Source organism: Prionailurus viverrinus, chromosome A2 (assembly GCF_022837055.1).
Source record: "Prionailurus viverrinus isolate Anna chromosome A2, UM_Priviv_1.0, whole genome shotgun sequence".
Classification (NCBI taxonomy): Eukaryota; Metazoa; Chordata; class Mammalia; order Carnivora; family Felidae; genus Prionailurus; species Prionailurus viverrinus.
The window spans coordinates 25,048,611-25,072,247 of NC_062562.1; the positions used below are offsets into that span (position 1 = coordinate 25,048,611).

Here is a 23,637-nt window from a genome sequence, read left to right on the forward strand (position 1 = left end):
GCTACAAATGGCCAGATTTCATTCTTTCTCATTGCCAAGTAGTATTCCATTGTATATATAAACTACATCTTCTTTAACTTGGATTTAAATTTTATAAATAAATAAATAAATAAATAAATCCAAGATGCTACCACTGAGCTTTTATATAAATTAATTTATTATTATAAATTAATATTATAAATTAATAATAAATAATAAATTAATATATTTATATTATCTATTTATATATTATATAAAATTATAAAAATATGTATAATATGTATTATATACTTATATATTATATAAAATAAGAATATATATAATATATGTATTTTATATATAACTTATATATGATGAATATATATAAATTAATAAATTAAAAATAAAAATAAATTATAAATAATTAATTTATTTATATAAATATAAATTATATTTAATATAATTAAATATAAATAAATAAATAAATGTATTAATATTGTCAAAAAATAAGGTATGTATGGATAGCAGCTGGAGGAAGTGGAGGAATGGCAAATCATTCCTTTGGGAATCCCAAAAGCACTCTTCTTTACCTATACACCCTTGATTCTGAATCTTGTTTCACTGTTTCTAAGTGTGCACGATGGAAACAAAACTTAGATTATGATTCTTTCCTAAAGACTGTTCTACTATGCCTGGATTTCCTTCCAAAACAATAAAAGCTATTTTGAGAAAAATTCAAATCCATTTCAAAGTTAGCACAGCAATCCCAACTTGCATTTCATAAACATATAAGTGAAACAAATTGTTTGGATAATCACAACTGAGAATAGAACTCTCAAATACATAAAAACTCACAGCCTATTGCTATCTAGATTAATATTCATCTCTTAGGATGACAAGGTGTCTCCTTTTAAGACCTTTTGTCAATTTCACTTCTAAGTATCAACCGTACTTTAACGTTTTATTTATTTTTGAGACAGAGAGAGACAGAGCATGAACGGGGGAGGGGCAGAGAGAGAGGGAGACACAGAATCGGAAGCAGGCTCCAGGCTCTGAGCCATCAGCCCAGAGCCCAACGCGGGGCTCGAACTCACGGACTGAGAGATCGTGACCTGAGCTGAAGTCGGACGTTTAACCGACTGAGCCACCCAGGCGCCCCTCAACCGTACTTTAAATAAAACAAACCCTACTTCATTTGATGTGCAGCTTTTTAAAAAGGCATTACAAAACACCTGTAGGTCACTCAAGTGACTAAAATACTGAACAAATTCTGATTTACATTCGAGTTTAACTTCTAACAAGACAGGGATACATGGAGTGACTGACTAAAAGAAAAACTATAATAAAAAATAAAAATAAAAAAGGCTATCCAAATTATCTTCGTAGCCTTGAAACTCATGCAGAAAGGTGAAAAAGAGAGCCATGAAAACCAGCTATAATCTCAAAAGGAAGAGTGTGCAGTGTAATGCACCAGGACTCCAATAACAACAAGTCAGTTTATCCTGTAATGCAGCTTACCCTGAGACCTGGAAGTCCAATCCAACACTCACTACATTCAGAACTGCATGTGTAGACTTTGTAAGGAAAATGTTAACTGAAATGAGGAAAAATCCTATAAGACCCCTCTATCGTTTATTTCATTAATGGACAAACATACTAAGAAATTCCAATAATTCCAAGTTAGAACAAAAGTCCTACTGGGATTTCTCAAAAGCATTTTCTTTTAACCAAGATACCATTTCTTTTTTATACAATTCATGAAGGCTGACTTGCAAATGTATAGGAAAGAACTCTGGAAACATTTACAAGGAAAGGAGAAAATGTTTTTACAAATTAAAATGTCAAATCTCCCAAATCAGATTAACTAAACTAAATTAAAAGGATATTAGAAGTAACCACTAAAGGAAAGGGAATAATGGAGTGCCTTTGCTTCATAGGGTTCTAACTGTGTGTGGTCTAAGATGTTGAATGTTCTGGTCACTACAAGTCTGAAAAGCTGTTTTGAAAGCGAAACAAAAGAGGCAACCTGAAAAATTTCAACAATTAGGACCACACAAAGGGAGAGTTTGAAAGAGACCAGAAAAACCAAATTTAATAATAATAGCAAACACTTATATAGTGTTTACTATACACCAGGCACTATTCCAAGTCTTTACATATATTAACTCACACAAACTATTACAAGTAATTGATGGTCATGCTTCATAACCAGATTCACTCTATTGTATTTTTTTTTAAGTCACTGCTTTTACAGTTCTTGGTAAGCTTTCAAATCCCAAACTGAAAGTAAACTACTTACTATAAATTTCCAAACATACCAACGTTGCTGGTTTTCACTCTCTTCACTATTTCAACAGTTTATTGCTCCTTGATGTTTTACCTCATTACAACGTAACAGTTATTTTATTTTTTATAATATTTTTTAAATTTTTTTAATGCTTATTTATTTTCGAGACAGGGAGAGGCAGAGCATGAACGGGGGAGGGTCAGAGAGAGAGAGGAAGACACAGAATCCAAAACAGGTTCCAGGCTCTGAGCTGTCAGCACAGAGCCCGACGCAGGGCTCGAACTCATGGGCCGCGAGATCATGACCTGAGCTGAAGTCGGACGCCCAACCGACTGAGACGCCCAGGCGCCCCCATAACAGTTATTTTAAAAACTGAACCAACTAAAATCAAAAAAGACATGGCTGGCATCGCAAAACTAAGAATCACAATCACTCACTTGCTAGGCTGAAACTGAGTTTGCATTCTAAAATTCTATTTCAGGGGCGCCTGGGTGGCACAGTCGGTTAAGCGTCCGACTTTAGCCAGGTCACGATCTCGCGGTCCGTGAGTTCGAGCCCCGCGTCAGGCTCTGGGCTGATGGCTCAGAGCCTGGAGCCTGTTTCCGATTCTGTGTCTCCCTCTCTCTCTGCCCCTCCCCCGTTCATGCTCTGTCTCTTTCTGTCCCAAAAATAAAAATAAACGTTGGAAAAAAAAAAAAATTAAAAAAAAAAAAATAAATAAAATTCTATTTCAATTCATTTTGATATATTAAGAGTATAATCAATATTCTTAGTATAAAATTCAACAAAAACACCACATGAAAAATAGTTACCTGAATTTGAATCTGGAAAAGACAAATAGCAAATATTGGTTTTCTGAAAAAGAAAACAAAAGCTATATATGTTGATACACATACACCAATAAAAACAAACAGAAACACCATAGTAGACTATACAGAGCAACATTGTTACTTACTTCCTTATCAGTAAGTTTGGAATGTTGAGGATAAATTACCTGGAAGAAAAAGAATTAAATTTTGTTAGACAAATATATTGAGTGTATATTATAAACATTAGCGGGTACTTCTATTACTAGTTGGCTATGGTCAAATAGTTTTAAGACATAGTTCACTAGGGGCACCTGGGTGGCTCAGTCGGTTAAGCGTCCAAACCTTGATTTGGGCTCAGGTCATGATCTCACACTTCATGAGATCAAGCGTCTCACATCGGGCTCTGTGCTGAAAGTGCAAAGCCTGCCTGGGATTCTCTCTTGCCCTCTTTTTGCCCCTCTTCTGCTTGCTCTCTCTCTCTCAAAATAAATAAATAAACATTAAAGAAATAGTTCACAAACTCCAATAATGAAACATGAAAGAAGCTTGGGAGAATTGAGTAGGATTTACACTAGGGAAAAAAAAAAGTTCTGAGTCAAAGTTATCTCTAACAGATTGGTGAAGTCTTGGGTTATCAAGAATAATTTAGGGGCAACTGGATGGCTCAGTTGGTTAAGTGTCTGACTTCAGCTCAGGTCATGATGTCACAGTTCGTGAGTTCGAGCCCCGCGTCGGGTTCTGTGCTGACAGCTCGGAGCCTGGAGCCTGCTTTGGATTCTGTGTCTCCCTCTCCCTCTGCCCCTCCCATACTCATGCTCTGTCTCTCTCGCTCTCAAAAATAAATAAACATTAAAAATTTTTTTTTAAAAAAAGAAGAATTTACCAACTGAATTACTAATAACTCAAAGCTTACTGAGTCTTTTCTTTGGAAGCCTAAAATCTAAAAAGAATTGGATCTATCAGCTGGTAACGACTTCAAGAAATAATGATTTTCAATCAATTCCAAGAAGTACTGCAAATCACCAGATACCAAAGAAAAATGAAAGGAGAAAATAATTATCCATAGTTTAAGAAATCTCAAAGACCATCTCCCACCATAAAGTCTATCCTAATTTCCTTCAATCCCTTTAAATAATCATTGCATTTCTTAGGATAGGCCAGTTTAGTGTCTGCAGTGATCACAGCCACCTTCTGAGGGAAACTCCTGCCCTATAGCCGCTGCAAAGAAAGCAAGAATAAGCCAAAACAGCTACTGTCAGAATAAGCACTAGTGGACACCAGATCCAAAAACAACTCTACAGGCCAATCAACTGCCTAGATGTGGCTGGGTGTGAAAATTCTGCCCAAAAGAATACCAGTGCTCAAGTGGGCCTATTCACACTCTCTTGGGAATGTGAAGAAGAGATGAGATTAGGAGCAGCAGGTTAGCTAGTGGCTGATAACAAAAAGAAGAGAAAACAACACAGAGTAAATTATGTTAATGTTGGGCTGCTAATGTGGGGATCCAAGACTTCCCACTTCTGGAAGAATTCATGAATTCTTCCATTCCCCATCTGCCGCCCAAAAGCCTAAAAATCTTCCATTTCCAGATAAAACATCCATTTCCAGATATCACATTATAAACCATATTAAAGTGGTTTCACATATTTACTTCACTGATTTAGTTCTCACAGTTAACAGACAAGCCCAGTATCCCCACTGTAGATATAAGAAAACTAAGGTAAGAAAAAAGATGGGGAGAACCAGTATTTTATGAACATCTTCCAGAGTTTTTAATTTTCACAATAATTCTGTCAATTCTGCCTATCTTTACAGAAGAAGAGACAAGTTCATAGCAGTTAAAATAACTCTTCTAAAATTTACTTGTTTACTAAGTGCCAGAGGTAAGGGCTGAATTTCGGCCTGTCTGATTCCAAAGTACACAAGCCACCATTCCTCACTCCATGCCTAGAAGCGATCGTTGTATGCAATCACAGCCCTCTTTCCCCCCTAGCAAGAATGTGGCATATAATCCTTCTCAATCCAGGGTTAAGCGAAGGGTCTAGAGAGCTGGTATACTACATGAAAACCACGCACCATTCCTGGATAGAGAATGATACCAAATCCAATATTTCTCTCTACATACTCTACTTTGTATCCCACATTTTGACCAATCTGATTTAACCCCTGTCTCCATAATTCATGAAGGCAAGAATCTGGTCTGTTTTGTTCACAACTCTATCTTTACACCTAGAACAGTCTCTGCTGCATAGTAAACACTAAAAATATATTTCTTCAACCAGTGGATATACCTTCAAATTAGTTCCATCCAACAACCTAGTATTTAATTTGTACTTCTTTTTTATGCATACATAGGTCTCCCTTGCTTAACCCTGAAACCATTTTGCTCGTTACTTTTAAAGCAGAAATGGCAAACTTATAACCAAGTTAGCCCTATTTTATGAAAATCTCATTACATATAAATTATACCAGAGTTATCATACTGGTAAATTTAGTGGTCCATAATAGCTTTATCTTAGACTTTAAACTCAGTTTTATGTGAGTGCCTTTCAGATTTTTATTTCCTGCAATTAAAATATAAATGCAAAAGCAAATATACATAGTGGTTTCTTAGGACTTTGGTTTCCTATGGTTTAAAACACCATCATGACAATACAGAAAAAAATGTTGGTATGTTTTACCCATATATATGAGTACCTTAAATATACATGTGTGTATATATCTCTGTGTGTGATGTGTATTTCAGGGGCTTATGTATGCTATATATATTTAAGTAAACTAAAAAGATGTAAGAACTACATAAACTATCAAGTGTACCTTTTAAAAACTCTGACTGTACTAGTCAAATATTCTAGAATTTCATTTTAATGTATTGTTACGACTACCCAGTGTTATATCATATTGGAATAGATAGGATATTCAAAAAAAATAATGCATGTTTATATGCTGTAGGTATCCAATGTCTACTATGTACTTAAGATCAAAATATAGAAAAAACTTTAATTTTAAAACCTCAATTAAATTCCATAAAAATCAAGAAAAGTAACCACTGCCAAGTATCTCAAACTGCACTAATTGCCACAGTTACTAGATTATCCTTGTACATACTTTATCTTGTAAAAAAAAAAAGTATAAATATAAGCTTGGGCAATCACTGTTAGTTAGCTCCTGATAACTATACAGGCATTAATCAACTGTGGATTGGCCCCAGTACCTGGAGACGCCTCTCTCTTGAAGTTTCCTCTCTCCACAGCTCAAGTCCAGGCATCTCTGTCCCCCAGACCACTGGCATTCCTGGGAGGCATCAAAGGGGGACAGAGAGCATCAGCTAATGTCACCCTGGTTCTGTTACCTATGTTAAGATCTTCCATGTTATAAGAAATAAGGGAGAGGTGGCCAGGTAATAAGCCAAGAAAAACATAAATTTTATTTGATATAATTACTAAGGCCTAAAAGTGATGGTATAACATAAATATTTCACATCATGATGTAATAGGAAAAATGCACCCCAGAAAAAATATTAATATATATACTGGAAAATAGTATTACAAAATGTTTTAAATCAGGTTATTCTCTTTAAAGGTATATCTGCCACTTGCCCCTGCACACCCTAATGGGGATGACATTCCCATATCAGTGTGGGAGTAATTATGGTCCCAGGAGAAAGAAAATTAGGAACACCAGTTAACTTATTGCTAGTAACACTTGGACATGGGAAAAATTCATGCCTGCCATGAATCTCAGTGATCTGTGAACAGGCATCTGCCTGTTGCCATGTCACTCAGTATCTATCTCCATTTGATAATCCTACCTAGCATCTCAGGCCTGGTAGAGATTACATCCTAGGCCATCCCAGGCCTGCCTTGACCTCCTACATAAACATTAATTCACATACAAACATCACCAAAACCTTAAAAAGAGGATCAATTCTAAACTCAGTAAGAGTTATGTCTTCAGGGGCACCTGGGTGGCTCAATCGGTTGAGTGTCCGACTTCGGCTCAGGTCATGACCTCATGGTTTGTGGGTTCAAGCCCCGCATCAGGCTCTGTGCTGACAGCTCAGAGCCTGGAGCCTGCTTCAGATTCTGTGTCTCCCTCTCTCTCTGCCCCTCCCCGCTCATGCTCTTTGTCTCTCTGTCAAAAATAAATAAACATTAAAAAAAAAAAAAAAAAGTTATGTCTTCAGAGGCACCTGACTGGTTCGGATGGTGGAGCATGTAACTCTTGATCTCGGGGTTGTTAAGTATGAGCCCCGCGTTGGGTGCAGAGATTATGTAAAATAAAATCTTTAAGGGGCGCCTGGGTGGCGCAGTCGGTTAAGCGACCGACTTCAGCCAGGTCACGATCTCGCGGTCCGTGAGTTCGAGCCCCGCGTCGGGCTCTGGGCTGACGGCTCAGAGCCTGGAGCCTGTTTCAGATTCTGTGTCTCCCTCTCTCTCTGCCCCTCCCCCGTTCATGCTCTGTCTCTCTCTGTCTCAAAAATAAATAAACGTTAAAAAAATTTAAAAAAAAAAAAAAAAAAAAAAAAAATAAAATCTTTAAAAAAAATTATGTCTTCAATATTAGACACTAACATTTATTCAAAACCGAAATGGAAACTGCTTACAGGCAAAAAACAAGTCTACCTTTTTCACGTAATTTTTAAAAACTGGCTGGAAAATAGTTTAAGATCTATTAAATACTATATAATGTCTCCTTTAAAAGGCCTTTTAGGGGCGCCTGGGTGGCGCAGTCGGTTAAGCGTCCGACTTCAGCCAGGTCACGATCTCGTGGTCCGTGAGTTCGAGCCCCACGTCGGGCTCTGGGCTGATGGCTCAGAGCCTGGAGCCTGTTTCCGATTCTGTGTCTCCCTCTCTCTCTGCCCCTCCCCCGTTCATGCTCTGTCTCTCTCTGTCCCAAAAATAAATAAACGTTGAAAAAAAAAATTAAAAAAAATAAATAAATAAAAGGCCTTTTAATGTGAAAAAATAAAGCAATGACACCTCAGTAGCAGTGAGTACACCTTACACCGAGATGTTGATTGTTAAATACTATTCTGCAATAAAAAAGAATCAGGGCTTCTTTTTTTTTTTTTTTAATTTTTTTTTTTCAACGTTTTATTTTATTTTTGGGACAGAGAGAGACAGAGCATGAACGGGGGAGGGGCAGAGAGAGAGGGAGACACAGAATCGGAAACAGGCTCCAGGCTCCGAGCCACCAGCCCAGTGCCTGACGCGGGGCTCGAACTCAGGGGCCGCGAGATCGTGACCTGGCTGAAGTCGGATGCTTAACCGACTGCGCCACCCAGGCGCCCTGGTCAGGGCTTCTTAGGGAGGTAGCTGATTACAGGGCTAGCACAGGAAAAACGCAAGATGAGCATGGGGCATCTTGTGATGCCAGAAAGGAAGTGCTCAAAAGAAGGGTGGGGGTGGGGGGCATGTCTAAAGGACATAGGAGCCAACCTAAAAAGGCACCAATGCTCAAATTTGTAATGACTTGGTTAATAAAGTAAATAATGATAGTACTAGATTATAACCCAAATAATAAGTATCCTTGAGTTTCCATTGATATAGATAGGTGGATGGATGAGCAAGAAGGGACAACTTTTCCTTATAAAAGAATTCTAACTAATAAATACAGAAGGAGTGAGGAAAATGAAAAATCACTATTAGAACACCAGAATAATTGCTGCAGGTAAGATACACTTATGGATGCTAAATTAGCAGGCAAAGTATGGAAAACAAGATACTGCACAGTCTCAGTCTCTAACAAAATAAACACTTACTTATTAATTACAAAGAGAAAAATAGTAACTTTATAGTGGATTAGCCTCGGAGACATCATCTTAACCAAGTGATCAAGGTTTAAATCACCAATAATGCGACATTTTAATTTTAACATCCTGTACTCCCTAATATGATGTACTGAGAAGGATGCGTCATATCTGGGGTATTCTTCCCAGTAATTCATAACCTCAGACTAATTATGATAACACACCAGGAAAAACAAAATTGAAAGGCATACTACAAAATATATGAACAGTATTCTTCCAAAGTATCAAGGACATGAAATACAAGAAAAGATTGAGGAACTTCCACAGATTGAAGAGGACTATGGAGATATGATATCTACATGCAACGTAGAAACTGGATTGGATCTTGAAACAGAAAAAGCACATTAGTAGAAAAACTGGTGAATCCCAATAAACTCTGTGGTCTAGTAAATAGTATCATACCAATATCTATTCTTGTTTTGGATTATTGTACTATATTTATGTAAAATGTTAACTTTTGACAAAGCTAAATGAATGACTTTTGTAACTATGTAAGCCAAAAAATGTATCAAAATAAGGTTAAAAAAGTAACATCTGTACTTCATATCATATATAAAAAGTAACCCAAAGTGGACTAAAGACCTAAGTGTAAAAGTTAAAACTACAAGTCTTTTTATTTTTTAATGTTTATTTATTTTGAAAGTTCACAGGAGTGGGGGAGTGGCACAGAGGAGGAGAGAATCCAAAGCAGGCTCCACACCTTCAGCTCGACGACACAGGGCTTGATCTAACAAACCATGAGATTATGACCTGAGCTAAAACCAAGAGTCAGATGCTTAACCGACTGAGCCACCCAAGCACCCAAAAACTACAAAAGTCTTAGAAGAACACACAGGAATAAATCCTTATGACTGTGCATTAGCCAATGGTTTCTCAGATATAACAAAAGCATAAGCAACCAAAGAAACATAAAGTGGACTTCATCAAAATTTAAAACTTTTGTGGCACAAAAACAGACACATAGACCAATGGAATAGAATAGAAACCCCAGAACTAGACCCACAAACGTATGGCCAACTCATCTTTGACAAAGCAGGAAAGAACATCCAATGGAAAAAAGACAGTCTCTTAAACAAATGGTGCTGGGAGAACTGGACAGCAACATGCAGAAGGTTGAAACTAGACCACTTTCTCACACCATTCACAAAAGTAAACTCAAAATGGATAAAGGACCTGAATGTGAGACAGGAAACCATCAAAACCTTAGAGGAGAAAGCAGGAAAAGACCTCTCTGGCCTCAGCCGTAGCAATCTCTTACTCGACACATCCCCAAAGGCAAGGGAATTAAAAGCAAAAGTGAATTACTGGGACCTTATGAAGATAAAAAGCTTCTGCACAGCAAAGGAAACAACCAACAAAACTAAAAGGCAACCAATGGAATGGGAAAAGATATTTGCAAATGACATATCAGACAAAGGGCTAGTATCCAAAATCTATAAAGAGCTCACCAAACTCCACACCCGAAAAACAAATAACCCAGTGAAGAAATGGGCAGAAAACATGAATAGACACTTCTCTAAAGAAGACATCCGGATGGTCAACAGGCACATGAAAAGATGTTCAGCGTCACTCCTTATCAGGGAAATACAAATCAAAACCACACTCAGGTATCACCTCACGCCAGTCAGAGTGGCCAAAATGAACAAATCAGGAGACTACAGATGCTGGAGAGGATGTGGAGAAACGGGAACCCTCTTGCACTGTTGGTGGGAATGCAAATTGGTGCAGCCGCTCTGGAAAGCAGTGTGGAGGTTCCTCAGAAAATTAAAAATAGACCTACCCTATGACCCAGCAATAGCACTGCTAGGAATTTATCCAAGGGATACAGGAGTACTGATGCATAGGGGCACTTGTACCCCAATGTTCATAGCAGCACTCTCAACAATAGCTAAATTATGGAAAGAGCCTAAATGTCCATCAACTGATGAATGGATAAAGAAATTGTGGTTTATATACACAATGGAGTACTACGTGGCAATGAGAAAAAATGAAATATGGCCTTTTGTAGCAACGTGGATGGAACTGGAGAGTGTGATGCTAAGTGAAATAAGCCATACAGAGAAAGACAGATACCATATGGTTTCACTCTTACGTGGATCCTGAGAAACTTAACAGGAACCCATGGGAGAGGGGAAGGAAAAAAAAAAAAAAAAGAGGTTAGAGTGGGAGACAGCCAAAGCATAAGAGACTGTTAAAAACTGAGAACAAACTGAGGGATGATGGGGGGGTGGGAGGGAGGAGAGGGTGGGTGATGGGTATTGAGGAGGGCACCTTTTGGGATGAGCACTGGGTGTTGTATGGAAACCAATTGGACAATAAATTTCATATATATTAAAAAAAAAAATTTAAAACTTTTGTGCTTCAGGGCACCTGGGTGGCTCAGTCAGTTAAGCATCCAACACCTGATTTTGGCTCAGGTCACAATTTCACAGTCATGAATGAGACTGAGCCCTATAATGGGCTCCATGCTGGGCGTGGAGCCTGCTTAAGATTCTTTCTTTCGGGGCGCCTGGGTGGCGCAGTCGGTTAAGCGTCCGACTTCAGCCAGGTCACGATCTCGCGGTCCGTGAGTTCGAGCCCCGCGTCGGGCTCTGGGCTGATGGCTCAGAGCTTGGAGCCTGTTTCCGATTCTGTGTCTCCCTCTCTCTCTGCCCCTCCTCCGTTCATGCTCTGTCTCTCTCTGTCCCAAAAATAAATAAACGTTGAAAAAAAAAAAAAATTAAAAAAAAGATTCTTTCTTTCAATCTCTCCCTCTGCCCCTCCCCCTCTCACATGCATATGCTCTCTCTAAATGAATGAATGAATGAATGAATGAATAAAAATAGAGAACTAAAACATAAAAAACAAAACAAAAACTAAAAAACTTTTATGCTTCAAAGAACACTACCAAGAAAGTGAAGACAACCCACAAAATGGAAGGAACTACTTGCAAACATGTATCTGATAAGGGTCTAATATACAGACTATATAAAGAATTCTTACAATTCAACAAAAAAGTCAAATAACCCAATTTTTTAAATGGATAAAGGATCTAATTAGACATTTCTCCAAAAAGATATACAAATGGCCAATAAGCACATAAAAGGCCACTCGACACCGTTAGTCATCAGGGAAATGCAAATAAAATTAAAATAAGATACCACCTCAAATCCACTAGGATGGCTGTAATCACAGACAGACAGTAACAAGTGCTTACAAGATATGGAGAAATTAGAACCCTCACACGTTACTAATGGAAATGTGAAAATACAGTCACCCTGGAAAACAGCTTAGTAGTTTCTCAAAAAAGTAAACATAGAGAGTTACTTTATGACACAGCAATTTCACTTCACTCCAAGACAAGTGAAAGCATATGTTCATACAAAAACTTACAAGTGAATATTCATAGCAGCATTATTTATAATAGCCAAAACTGGAAAAAAATCCAAATTTCCATTGAATGATGAATGGATAAACCAAATGTTGTATTTCCATACACTGATATAAAATTCAAAAAATGATAGAAAATTCAGCCATAAAAGGAATGAAATACTGATATATACTACAACATGGATGAACCTTGAAAAAATTATACTAAGTGAAAGAAGCCAGACAAAAAATACCATAGGTTGTGATTCCACGCATATGAAATGTACAGAATAGGAGAATCCAGAGAGACAGAAAGTAGATTAGTGGTTGCCAGGGTCTGGGGCGGGGCGGGGGGGGGGGGGGGGGGGAGTGGCAATAGATCATGACTGAAAGAGGACATAAGGGAAATTTCTGGGGCAGTGATAATATTTCTATTTCTTGATCTCTATGGTAGTGAATGGTATGCTCACTTAATGTAAATTCACAGAACTTAGGATTTATATGCTTTCCTACATGTATGTATGTTATACTGCAATAAAAAATGTTTACTTATTTTAAAAAGTAGAAAAAGTGGCCTGACATCACAGTATCAGAACAGGATGGACCTAAGTCTAAGATTCCAGCTCATTCAAGACCTAAACTATGCTACTGGAAATGTGATCAGTTTGCCCATGGAATAGACAGTGAAGCATTTCTCTCTAATAAGAGTAAAGTTAGATACAATTGTTCATGTTTCACATCATTCATCACCAAGTACTTGTGAATGGACTAGATGGCATGGGAACATCCCAGATAATCTCCATATTGAAATTATACAATTTCATAACAGAACCAGAGCTTAGTAACACTGAAGAAGCCTCTGTAAAATCTGGGAGCCTAAGCTCAGGAGGCCACTAAAGCTTTAACTCTCAAACCAGAGACCTACATCAAGCTACTATGAAGTGCTACAAGTTCACAAGGAAATGTACAAAAGGCCATTATTGGTATCTGAAAACCATCCTATGCTAACCCTCGCTGTTTAATGGCCTACTATCCATGATACACTGTAAGCTAGTTGAGGGAGGGTTGATCAAGGTTTTATCTCCAGAACACAATGGTGTCTGGATGTGGTAGTTGCCCAATATCTGATGAATAGACAGTTCAATGAGACAGTCCAGCAACATGCAATTAAACGTAACACCCATTTTTATTAAAACAGTAAACGTGCTGAGGATCAAATACTGAGGTTATGGAACACCCAGTTTAAGAGGGAAAGAAAGGAAACAACCCTTCACACAACTGCCTTTCACTCTTCTCACAAAAATAAACAAGAAACTTTGCTAGGATAAAGTAAACTATGGTGACTACTTCTGGCTCCACCTTGCTAAGGCATAAAGGGGAATAACTCAAAAAAGCAGAAGTGAAAAAGAAAGGGGAGTCAATTCTTTCACCGCTTTTAAAAAAAATGACATAGAAGTTCGCCTTCACTCCAGAGCAGAGCTTTATCTTCAATGTGTTTTTTTAAAAATTTGGTGCAGGGTGCACCTGGGTGGCTCAGTCGGCTGAGCGTCCAACTTCAGCTCAGGTCATGATCTCGCGGTTTCTGAGTTCGAGAGTTCGAGCCTCACATCAGGTTTGCTGCTATCAGTGCAGAGCCCACTTCAGATCTTTTGTCCCCCTCTCTCTGACCCACCCCTATTTGCACTCTCTCAAAAGTAAATAAACATTTTTTTTTAATCTTTAAAAAAAGATTGGGGTTCCTGGGTGGCTTAGTCAGTTGAGGAATTAACTCTTGATTTCAGCTCAGGTCATGATCTCACAGTTCATGAATTGAAGCCGCACATTGGGCTCTGGACTGATGGTGCAGAGCCTGCTTGGGATTCTGTCACTCCTCTCTGCCCCTTCCCAGCTTGTGCTCCCATGCATGCATGCATTCTCTCTCTCTCTCTCTCTCTCTCTCTCTCAAAATAATAAACTTAATTTACAAAATTAAAAAAAAAAAAAAAAAGTGTTGCATGCTCTTTAACTAAGCCAGCCTGGTGCCCCCCTACAAAGTGCTTTAAATACTTGTGATACACATCCAAAACCATAAGGTTTTCTTTTTTAAATCAATTTAAGGCAAAATAAGAGGTGTGAGAGAACAGCCAAAAACAGTCCTACACTGATTATTGAATATGCAAGGACACTAACTATAAAAAGGGATCAACATTTGGGCATGCATTAAATGACAGGCATTAATTCTTACATGCATTATCTCTCTTCGTATTTCCAACAACACTCTTGGATATTATTTTTCCACTTAAATTGAAGAAACTGGCCAAAAATCAGACAACTAGGAGATGTTCAAAACCCCAAAGCTTGTGCTCTTTTCACTAGTTTAAAATTGTCCACCTATGAACACAGGTAAAGACCTCAAGAGGGGAAAACCACCAAGGATGCCTCAATTCTTATAAAATCAGAAACTAGAGAGCTTCAGGAAGTGACTTCAAATTATAGAAATGCAACTTCCTAGGACAATCTAGAAGTTCACATGATTTAAAGGCTCTCAAAAATGCAAAACATCTCTAAGATGTATGTACAGGCAATACGTAGCTTTCTACAGTGTGAAGAAAAAAGAAACTACTAAATATCCAAATTAAGGAAAATGGTTACACAAATTATGGTTCATAAAATTGTATTTATGAAGAGTCTTTAATGATCTGGCAAATCGTTTATGAGAATGTTTATCAATAAAAGCAGACTCTTGCAGTAGACCTGTTTGGGGGACTGCTGTCCAGCCCATGCTTTGGAAATTGTCCCCTCCTCCTTTTACAAGGGTGAGCCTAAGTGGTCACTACTGTTACAAAAACCCTGTCTCCTAACACAGCTGACTGAACAAAAGGGAGCATCTGACCCATTTTGAGCCAATCAGATACTCCGTATTTGTATTAAGCTTCAGTCTGGTTCCAGAATACAAAAGTAGAGTTTGGCCAAAATCAGAACTACAATAGTCCAAAGTCAAGAGAAATGGGGGAGCAGAAACTGAGACCCTTGCAGGAGAAACCAGCCTCAGCACGGAAAATGGAACAGAACTGCAAAGAGAAGCAGAGACAAAAGACCACACAGCTCCCAAGAAACAAAGACAAAAAAGCCTAGGGCTTTCCAGATCCCAGGAGGTTCGTTCCCCTTCCAGCAACTGGGTTCCAAGAGACTCCTTACAATCATTTTTCTTAAACTTTTTTGAGAGAGTTTCTGTTCCTAACAAATTAATTCTTGACAGATATGAAATTATGTAAAGAAGAAAAAGCATTAACAAAAATGTCAAATATTAATAGCACTTGTTTCTCAATATAATTATGAGTGATGCTTCTAGTGTTCATAATTTTCTTTCTTGCCAAGTTTTCAACAATGAGCATATTATTACTCAATCAGGGAAAAATTCTGAATAAATGAGGCAATTCTGGATTCAGATAATTAAGGCTTTACTACATAATCAGGTAATTTCAGAGCTAGAAGTGATATAAAGTATATAAAATCCAGAGGATTTCAAACCTTGTTCCAGAGGACACTGGGATTCTGTGGTGATGTTTCAGGGCCACTTCAAAGGAAAAGGAAGAAGCTGAACATACCTCCTATAGTCAACACATTTTACAGTCTCTTTCCAACTTAAAAGATACCCTTCCCTGTCCCCTTTACTTGAGAATAGGACCAAACAGACATTTTATGCAACATGGACCACTCCCCTAACCACAGGTCTTCAGCTCATTGTTTGCCCCAAACCAGGCCTGAGTACATTCCTCTGGTGTGTCTCATTAAAGTGGCTGAAAAGCATAACTTGTCCACCATAAAGATTATAGAAGCAGAGGATAGAAGTTGCAGGGAGCATTATCCCAAATATGGGATTTATGAACAAATCCCATAAAACAAGAGCATAAGTCAGAGGCTTCCCAGTTCCAGGCTCAGCCATTTCATGGAGCCCCACTAGGTTTGTACCTTGGAGACGTTGGAAAATCTGTTGCCTTACAGCAAGTTCCTTTTCTGCTTGAGCTATAGCTTAGTTTCTGCTGTCTGCAACCAAATATACACAACATAGGCCCCATCTCAACCAAGTCAGCCACTGAGGTCCTATATTAGATTTTTATTTATACAGGGAAAAAAGTTTCCCTGCTTCTACTTCCTCAACTTCATATTACTACTGAGAAAATTAATGTTCAAAGGCCTCATGTTTACAATCAAGTTAAGGATTCTCTTCATTGAAAATTAAAAAGGTGGGGGCAGGGGGATACTTGGGTGGCTCAGTCGGTTAAGCATCAGACTCTTGCTGTCTGCTGAGGTCATGATCTCACAGTTTGTGAGATCAAGCCCTGTGTCAGGTTCTGCATGGTTGGCATGGAGCCTGCTTGGGATTCTCTCTCTCTCTCCCTCCGTCTCCCCTACTCTCTCTCTGAAAATAAATATTAAAAGGGGCGCCTGGGTGGCGCAGTCGGTTAAGCGTCCGACTTCAGCCAGGTCACGATCTCGCGGTCCGTGAGTTCGAGCCCCGCGTCAGGCTCTGGGCTGATGGCTCGGAGCCTGGAGCCTGCTTCCGATTCTGTGTCTCCCTCTCTCTCTGCCCCTCCCCCGTTCATGCTCTGTCTCTCTCTGTCCCAAAAATAAATAAACGTTGAAAAAAAAAATTTAAAAAAAAAAAAAAAAAAAAAAAAAGGATTTCAATACTTCCCAAATACACACTGACATAGGTCTGAGTCATAGGTACTGTTCCAAATGTTTCACCAACATTATCTAATTATCACAGCAATGCCATGATGCAGATTGTTAACAGAGAAGTGTAAGGCAAGCTAATATGCCCCAAATCGCAGACTCAAACCTAGGCAGTCCAGCTCTGGAGTCTGAGTCCTTGATTGATGTCCTATATATGTTGTCTCTTTGTTAAGGATTTAAGCTTAACTAAGTGGCACTGTTTATGCATTTGTAAATGGTACTTTCTGTCATGGCACAACAGATTCTTACATCTCTTTCAACTGTACAGTTCAAAGATGGTGATGTCACAGGTGGCTTCTAGGTCTAAGTTTTTACCTATTCTTTAATTTTTACCTACTCTTTAATTGATTTCCCTTTTGAGTCTTCATGGTTGTGCATCATAGGAATTAGGGCTGGAGCTACTATATTCACTTCTCCAACATGATTCTACATTCACTTTCTTGTCCTATTTTTGGCCTGGATATGGTCATAATACACAAGTGAACTACATTTCTCAACTATTTCATTATATTCATCACTAATTTGTGTTCCTTTTTCTTCTTTTAAAAGTGGCAAGGTGCAATATTCTACATTTCTTAAGAAAACAAAACAAAATTAAGTTGTGTTGCAATTCATTTAATGTATTTATCTTTCTTTGGATCCTTTATTAGAGAATCTTCCCCACCCTCATCCTATGCCTTCTAAAATCAGTGATTCTTGGGGCACCTGGATGGCTCAGTCAGTTAAGCGTCCAACTTTGGCTCTCATCATGATCTTGTGGTTCGTGAGTTTGAGCTCTGCGTCAGGCTCTGTGCCAACAACTCAAGAGCCTGGAGCCTGCTTCGGATTGTGTGTGTCTCTCTCTCCCTCCCACTCCCCCACTCGCACTGTCTCTCTCTCTCTGTCAAAAATAAATAAACATTAAAAACGTTTTTTTATAAAATGAGTGATTCTTAATCTGGGGACAATGAAATAGAAGATCTACAGATGACCCCCAGATAGTCCACAGAAGCATATACCTAATTTTGTATCAGTAAGCATTTTTGTAATGGAGTTCATATTTTTTTTAATTAAAAAAATTTTTTTAATGTTCATTTATTTTTGAGATAGAGACAGAGCATGAATGAGGGAGGGTCAGAGAGAGAGCAGAATCTGAAGCAGGCTCCAGACTCCGAGCTGTCAGCACAGAGCCCGACATGGGGCTCAAACCCACAGACTGTGAGATCATGACCTGAGCTGAAGTCAGATGCTTAACCAACTGAGCCACCCAGGCGCCCCTGGAGTTCATATTTTTTAAAATGTCCAGGATGCAAAAAAAGAACCACTGACCTAAAGAAAACTCTGTTGACTAGCATATCCCATTGGAAATGAAATTCAAAATAAGTCCTTTAATTCACATTTCTGTAGCACCTCAATTACGCTAAATGTTGTTTATATGGTCAAAAAAAATCCTTAAAAATAATGTCCCAAATGACGAGAGTCCACAAGGATCTCATTTAGCTATTTTAAAATGCAATCAACTATAACAACCCATTCCTACACTTTCCGGTTAAATCGTATTTTGCTACACATACAACTTCAGGTTAACATGTCAATGTAAACAATAGATGACTTCTAAATCTCTGAAGTCTTTGGAAACTGTTGTTTCTGTCATAGTAAGATACAGAATTGCTCATGTAGCCGCTCATTCTATCAACAAGTATGTATGGAACACCACTATGTGCCAGGCATGGCATTTGGCCCTATCTCCTGCTGTGATTAATTCTTGGTTCCCCTCTAAATTGTAGTCTAAACCTACAAATACAGGTTGAAGCATTTGGTTCGTATCTGGATGCCCAGCAACCAGCATAATGCCTAGATCTTAGCGGAAACTTAATGTGTGTATTGAACTGTGTAATGATAAAACAGAGAAGATAGGTTGAATACAAAAGCAGTAGTTTTGCTTTAAGAAAAACCTCCCTGGCCAATTTTCATAGCCAACTCATGCCACTAAAGTCTGAATGAGATGTTTTCTTAAAATCTGCCATCGTCACCAAAACAAACAGACAAAAATTTTCTAAACATACCTCCTTCTGATAACGTTTTCCTTGTACACAAAGACAAGCAATGTCTTATGCTACAAAAGGGATCCTAAACAATGTCAAGAATAAATAACACTGGAAGGCCTTTCAATAAGGTGACATATAAATGGAAAACTTGACAGATTCACAAGCAAAGGATTTTCCCTATGTTCATCTTGATAGTAGCTTTCAAGCCAACTGTTTCAGAAGCAACATCAAGAAAGAACAGTAAAGGGAAAAAAAACCACACACAAATAATAGAAATGAGGAACAAAAGGGGGAAATGGAGAAAATCCTGCTGAAATAAGCATTTCGGCTCAAGTTGGGTGGTCTAAAGTAACTATAAGAGTTACTGGAAATGACCGAAACGTCTAGGAGTCTAAAAAAAAGTTGGCTGTGTGAGGTTTGGCTATTATAGTTCACCCTATGTCAGGGGCATTGTTCGTTTCTTCAAAAAGTCGCCAACATCCTGCCTGCAGCCTTCTCGGGGTGCCGCTACCCATTTTAGTCACTCCTGTGACACCGGGTTAAAAACACAAACAAAAACGAACCTCAGCAAGTATTTAGGAGGGGCCTAGAAAGAACTTTTCACCCCTAGCCGCAGCCCACGATCCTCCCCCACGGGAACTGCCAATGGACCGCAGCCCGGCCGACCGGCGGAGGGACGGCCAGCCACGCCCGGATGCGCGGCGGCCGGGGTCCAGACCCGTCGGCCCGTGGGCCACACGCCCTGCTGGAGCCGCCCGGGAGCGGGAACCCGAACGAGGCGCGGGGGCAAGGTGCGGCCGGGCCTCACCTCCACGGCTTGGCCCAGCTCCAGGTCGAAGCCCACCACACACACGCAGTGCAGCCAGGCCGAGAAGCCGTCCCAGCGCAGCAGGCCCCGGCCGCGGCCCTCATCTTCTTCATCGTCCTCCGGCGCGCCTCCCGTCGCCAGCACGGCCGGCGCCCCGCGCTCCTCGGCCGCCGCCACGGCCTCGTCCAACGGCCCGCGGGAGCTGGGCCCCGAGGCTGCCAGGCCCCGCAGAGCCATCCGCCGCCCCCTTGCTGTTCGCGCCGCCTCCACTGCGGACCGCGCAGCAGAGCGCGCCCAGCCCCGCGCAGGCGCAGCCGCCGCTGCCGCAGCGGCGGAGGACGGGCTCGGCCGGGGCGGGGCCATGGCCCACGTGACCCTGGGAGCTGGGCTCGGAGCTGGTTCTCCCTTGCCACCGTGCAGACGTGGAGTCGTAGTGCTTAGCTGGAATTGTGAATACCGCCCTGGCATTCTTGCCTTAAAGCTCTTCAAGAGTAGTTTATGAATCCTGACACTCTTCTTCGCAGTTCAACGATCTGGGGAGGAATTATGCTTGGCATGACAAGGTTCATAACTATAAGGTATTATTAAAATTATTACACATAATGATTACGGTGGCTAACATTTACTGAACACTTACTCTGTGCCAGTTGATGGGCCAGCATGTACTTTACAAACATTAATCCATTGAATCTTCACATCATGACTAGTAGGTAGACTTCATTATTTATTTCTTTTCACGAATAAGGAAATTGAGATTCTGAGAAGTTACATGACTAGACCAACAAGTATTACCACAACTCAAATGCCGGCTTTCAGTTCGTTCTCTGCTCTCTCGCCTCCTGATTAAGAGATCTGTTCCCTTCACTTAACTGTTCCATTTCACCAAGGTCCCACCCACCTTTCTTGGCCTGGTTGCCTGTGACTCATTCAACACTCACACAACATCTGCAGTGCTTTCTGAAACACCAGGTTGGCCTCCACAGCAACCTGTGGATCACTCTCTCTTAGCAAGGGTCTAGTCTCAGGCAGCTTTATTGTTGTTTAGATTTTATTTTTAAGTAATCTCTACACTGGACATGGGGCTCAAACTCACAACCCTGAGATCAAGAGTTGCATGCTTTAGGGACTGAGCCAGCCAGGCACCCCAAGCCGCTTTGCATCCGTGCCAAGAAGGCACTTGATCTATTGAATTATTACTGATTATTGGCCCAGTGGGATACTACTGATTAGGATTTATTCAGCACCCTGAGTATAAACAGCACACTGAAAGTAAATAGGAAACACACAACAATACTCTTATAGAAAAATGAGTAAAAGACAATGGATAATAACTCACAACAAACATTTTTAAAAAACAACAACACGGTTTTCATGCTTTTACACACATTATCTCATCTGATCCTCCTAGCAACCCAAAAAGGCAGGTCTTATTATTATTCCCATTTTTCCAGTAAGGATTCTGAGGCTCCATGAGATGATAATGATGTCACAGCCAATAATAGGTGGCAGAACAAAGATTTAAACCCAGATCTCTGACTCAGCCAAAGCTCCTAAGCATTTTGCTGCACTACCCAGTCAAATCTACCCTAGTTGACAAACATTGTTCTGTATACATTCTTATGATTTTTATTTAGAGTGTTAGCATCAATACTTCAAGGAAAGGGTCAATTATCATCAGATATCAATAGTGATGTTTGCTAAAGACTATTTTTAGGAAGTAAGATGAACTAGGGACAGCATTCAAGTTAAAAGCCAAATTTGTGGCCAAATCAATCTGCCCTCCTACTCTAGAGAACCACTGTATTTAAGAGAGAAAAACAATGTTCTGCATTTAAGTAAGTCTCTAAACCCACTATTAGGAAAGCACAATAGCCTTTATTATTAAAAACAGAATTACAAAGAGCACTGGACTAGCAGTCAGAAGTTCTGGATTCTAGTGCCAGCTCCACCCATGATCATGGTAGGCAAGCTGCTCTAAGACTCAGTTTCTGCATTGATGAAATAAGAATGATCAGTCCCAGCCTACTCACCTCACTGATTGTGGGGAAGAGCCAAGCTATCTCAACGCACACATTTTACTGGGTGCTACCACATTATTAATGATTAATAAGCTCTAAACACCAGTTGTTCCACAGGGCTGGTTCTTTGACATGGGGACACAGGCTGCCATTCCCTGAAATTCTGCTTCATAATTTGAATTAAAAGTAACTGCAAAATATAGTATCCTGAAAACAACATACTAAGAAGACTGTAAGTTTGATGAGAAAGAAAGCACACCAGGGCTCTAAAGAATCTTAAAGGTAGAAAAAATAATCATTTGGTTAGCTTTGGAAAAAACTAACCAACACTACAAAACTTTTTTTCTTTACCTTTTTTTTTTTTAATATTTATATATTTTTGAGAGAGAGAGGCAGAGCACAAATGGGGGAGGGGCAGAGAGAGAGGGAGACACCAAACTGGAAGCAGGCTTCAGGCTCTGTGCTGACAGCTCAGAGCCCCCAACATGGGGCTCAAACTCACAAATGGAGAGATCATGACCTGAGCCAAAGCTGTATGCTTAACTGACTGAGCCACCCAGGCGCCCCTAACGAACACTACTAAATTTTTTTTCACAAAATCCACAACCACTAGGAAAACAGAATGTTCCTATGGTTTTCTTTTTTCACCCTCATAGCTTTGATTTTTGGCCTTAGCTCCAATTTTAACCTAGTTTCTGTGGCAAATACTTATGGGTGCTAGGGGAAAAGTACTAATAATACTTCCTTTCTTCTTAAGGTTCTGTCATTAGAACCTTTGAATCTGAAAGGATCTTGGATCAGCTCATCTCTCCAAACTTCTCATCCTATTCATGAATCTTCTGATGTTTGGTCAGCCAGCTGCCATTCCAACACCCCATATTAAGGTAAAGTATCTTGCAAAGCTGCTATGTTCTGGATGTTTATAAGGGCTAGGAAATTCTTCCTTTTATGGAGACAAGATCAGCCAGTTTGTAATGTATACCCTTTGGTCTAAGTTGTGCTTGCTGAGATTACACAGAAGTGTTCAACTCTTCTACACAATAGCCCTCCATATATTTGAAAATAGTTATCCCACATCCACATGTCTTCTAGTTTCCAGGGTAAACTACCCCAGTTCCTCCTACTATTCCTCAAAGGATGTAGTTTGTAGGCCATTCATCAACCTGTTGCACAACTGGGGCATATTCCAATTTATCAACATCACTCTTAGAATGTGGTGCCCAGGAGGAAACACCATCCTCCAGGTGTGATCTGACTACTGCCGAGTGTACTCTGGGACTATCACCTTACTTGTCCCAGCCACCAGCCTTCTATTAATGCTGGTTCAGATCACATTTGCTTCTTTTGGCAGCCAGGTCATATCGCTGGCTCAGGTTGCATTCACTGTCAACTAATGTGAGGAGTACGTAAGTCAGGGTAGGCTGCTTTAGCCAAGAGTATGACTGTATTCATGGCTCTGCTGCTCTTCTAATATTACCAACAACACTGAGGACAGGATTAAAAACATTCCAAACTTCCCTATTTACCCCAACCAAACCCTTGGCATTTCAGCAATTTTATAGTTAAAAAAAAAAAAAGAAAGAAAGAAAGAAAAAGAAGAAAAAGAAGAAGAAGAAAGAAAAAATGAAAAGAAAGCGTGAGCTTTAGATAATGGTGTAAATTGCAATGCCAAATATCTGGACTTAATTTTACTAAAAGGGAGAGAGCCCAAATGCCCCAGATATCCACCTACGTAGGCAGCTAGAGGACTTCCCTCTTGCTTTTGAGCTAAATACTGCTACAGCTGCCACAGCATAATTCTACTTGTGGTGGTAAGAAAATACACGGAGAAATACACAGAGGCTCAAGTGC

The 23,637-nt window shown here is 39.6% G+C and overlaps 2 protein-coding genes across 4 annotated transcripts in view; one reads left to right on the forward strand and one right to left on the reverse strand.

Moving 5' to 3' along the window:
* Window positions 1–20,084, reverse strand: part of DENND6A (DENN domain containing 6A) — a 68,809-nt gene extending 48,725 nt beyond the window's left edge. The window contains exons 1-4 of one of the 3 annotated variants that reach the window (XM_047828600.1): window positions 19,769–19,902; window positions 6,269–6,348; window positions 3,201–3,239; window positions 3,058–3,100 (exon numbers count right to left, since the gene is read on the reverse strand). In XM_047828600.1, the coding sequence (XP_047684556.1) occupies window positions 3,058–3,100; window positions 3,201–3,239; window positions 6,269–6,346 (160 nt within the window). In that variant the 5' untranslated portion in view covers window positions 6,347–6,348; window positions 19,769–19,902. Of the gene's footprint in view, window positions 1–3,057; window positions 3,101–3,200; window positions 3,240–6,268; window positions 6,349–19,768 lie in introns of all 3 variants that reach the window. The other 2 variants (XM_047828590.1, XM_047828584.1) reach the window with 2 other exon arrangements.
* A 2,565-nt stretch (window positions 20,085–22,649) lies between these two features.
* Window positions 22,650–23,637, forward strand: part of SLMAP (sarcolemma associated protein) — a 200,752-nt gene continuing 199,764 nt past the window's right edge. Inside the window, exon 1 of the mRNA XM_047828317.1 lies at window positions 22,650–22,670. The gene's annotated coding sequence lies outside the window, so the exon portion shown is untranslated. The remainder of the gene's footprint in view (window positions 22,671–23,637) is intronic.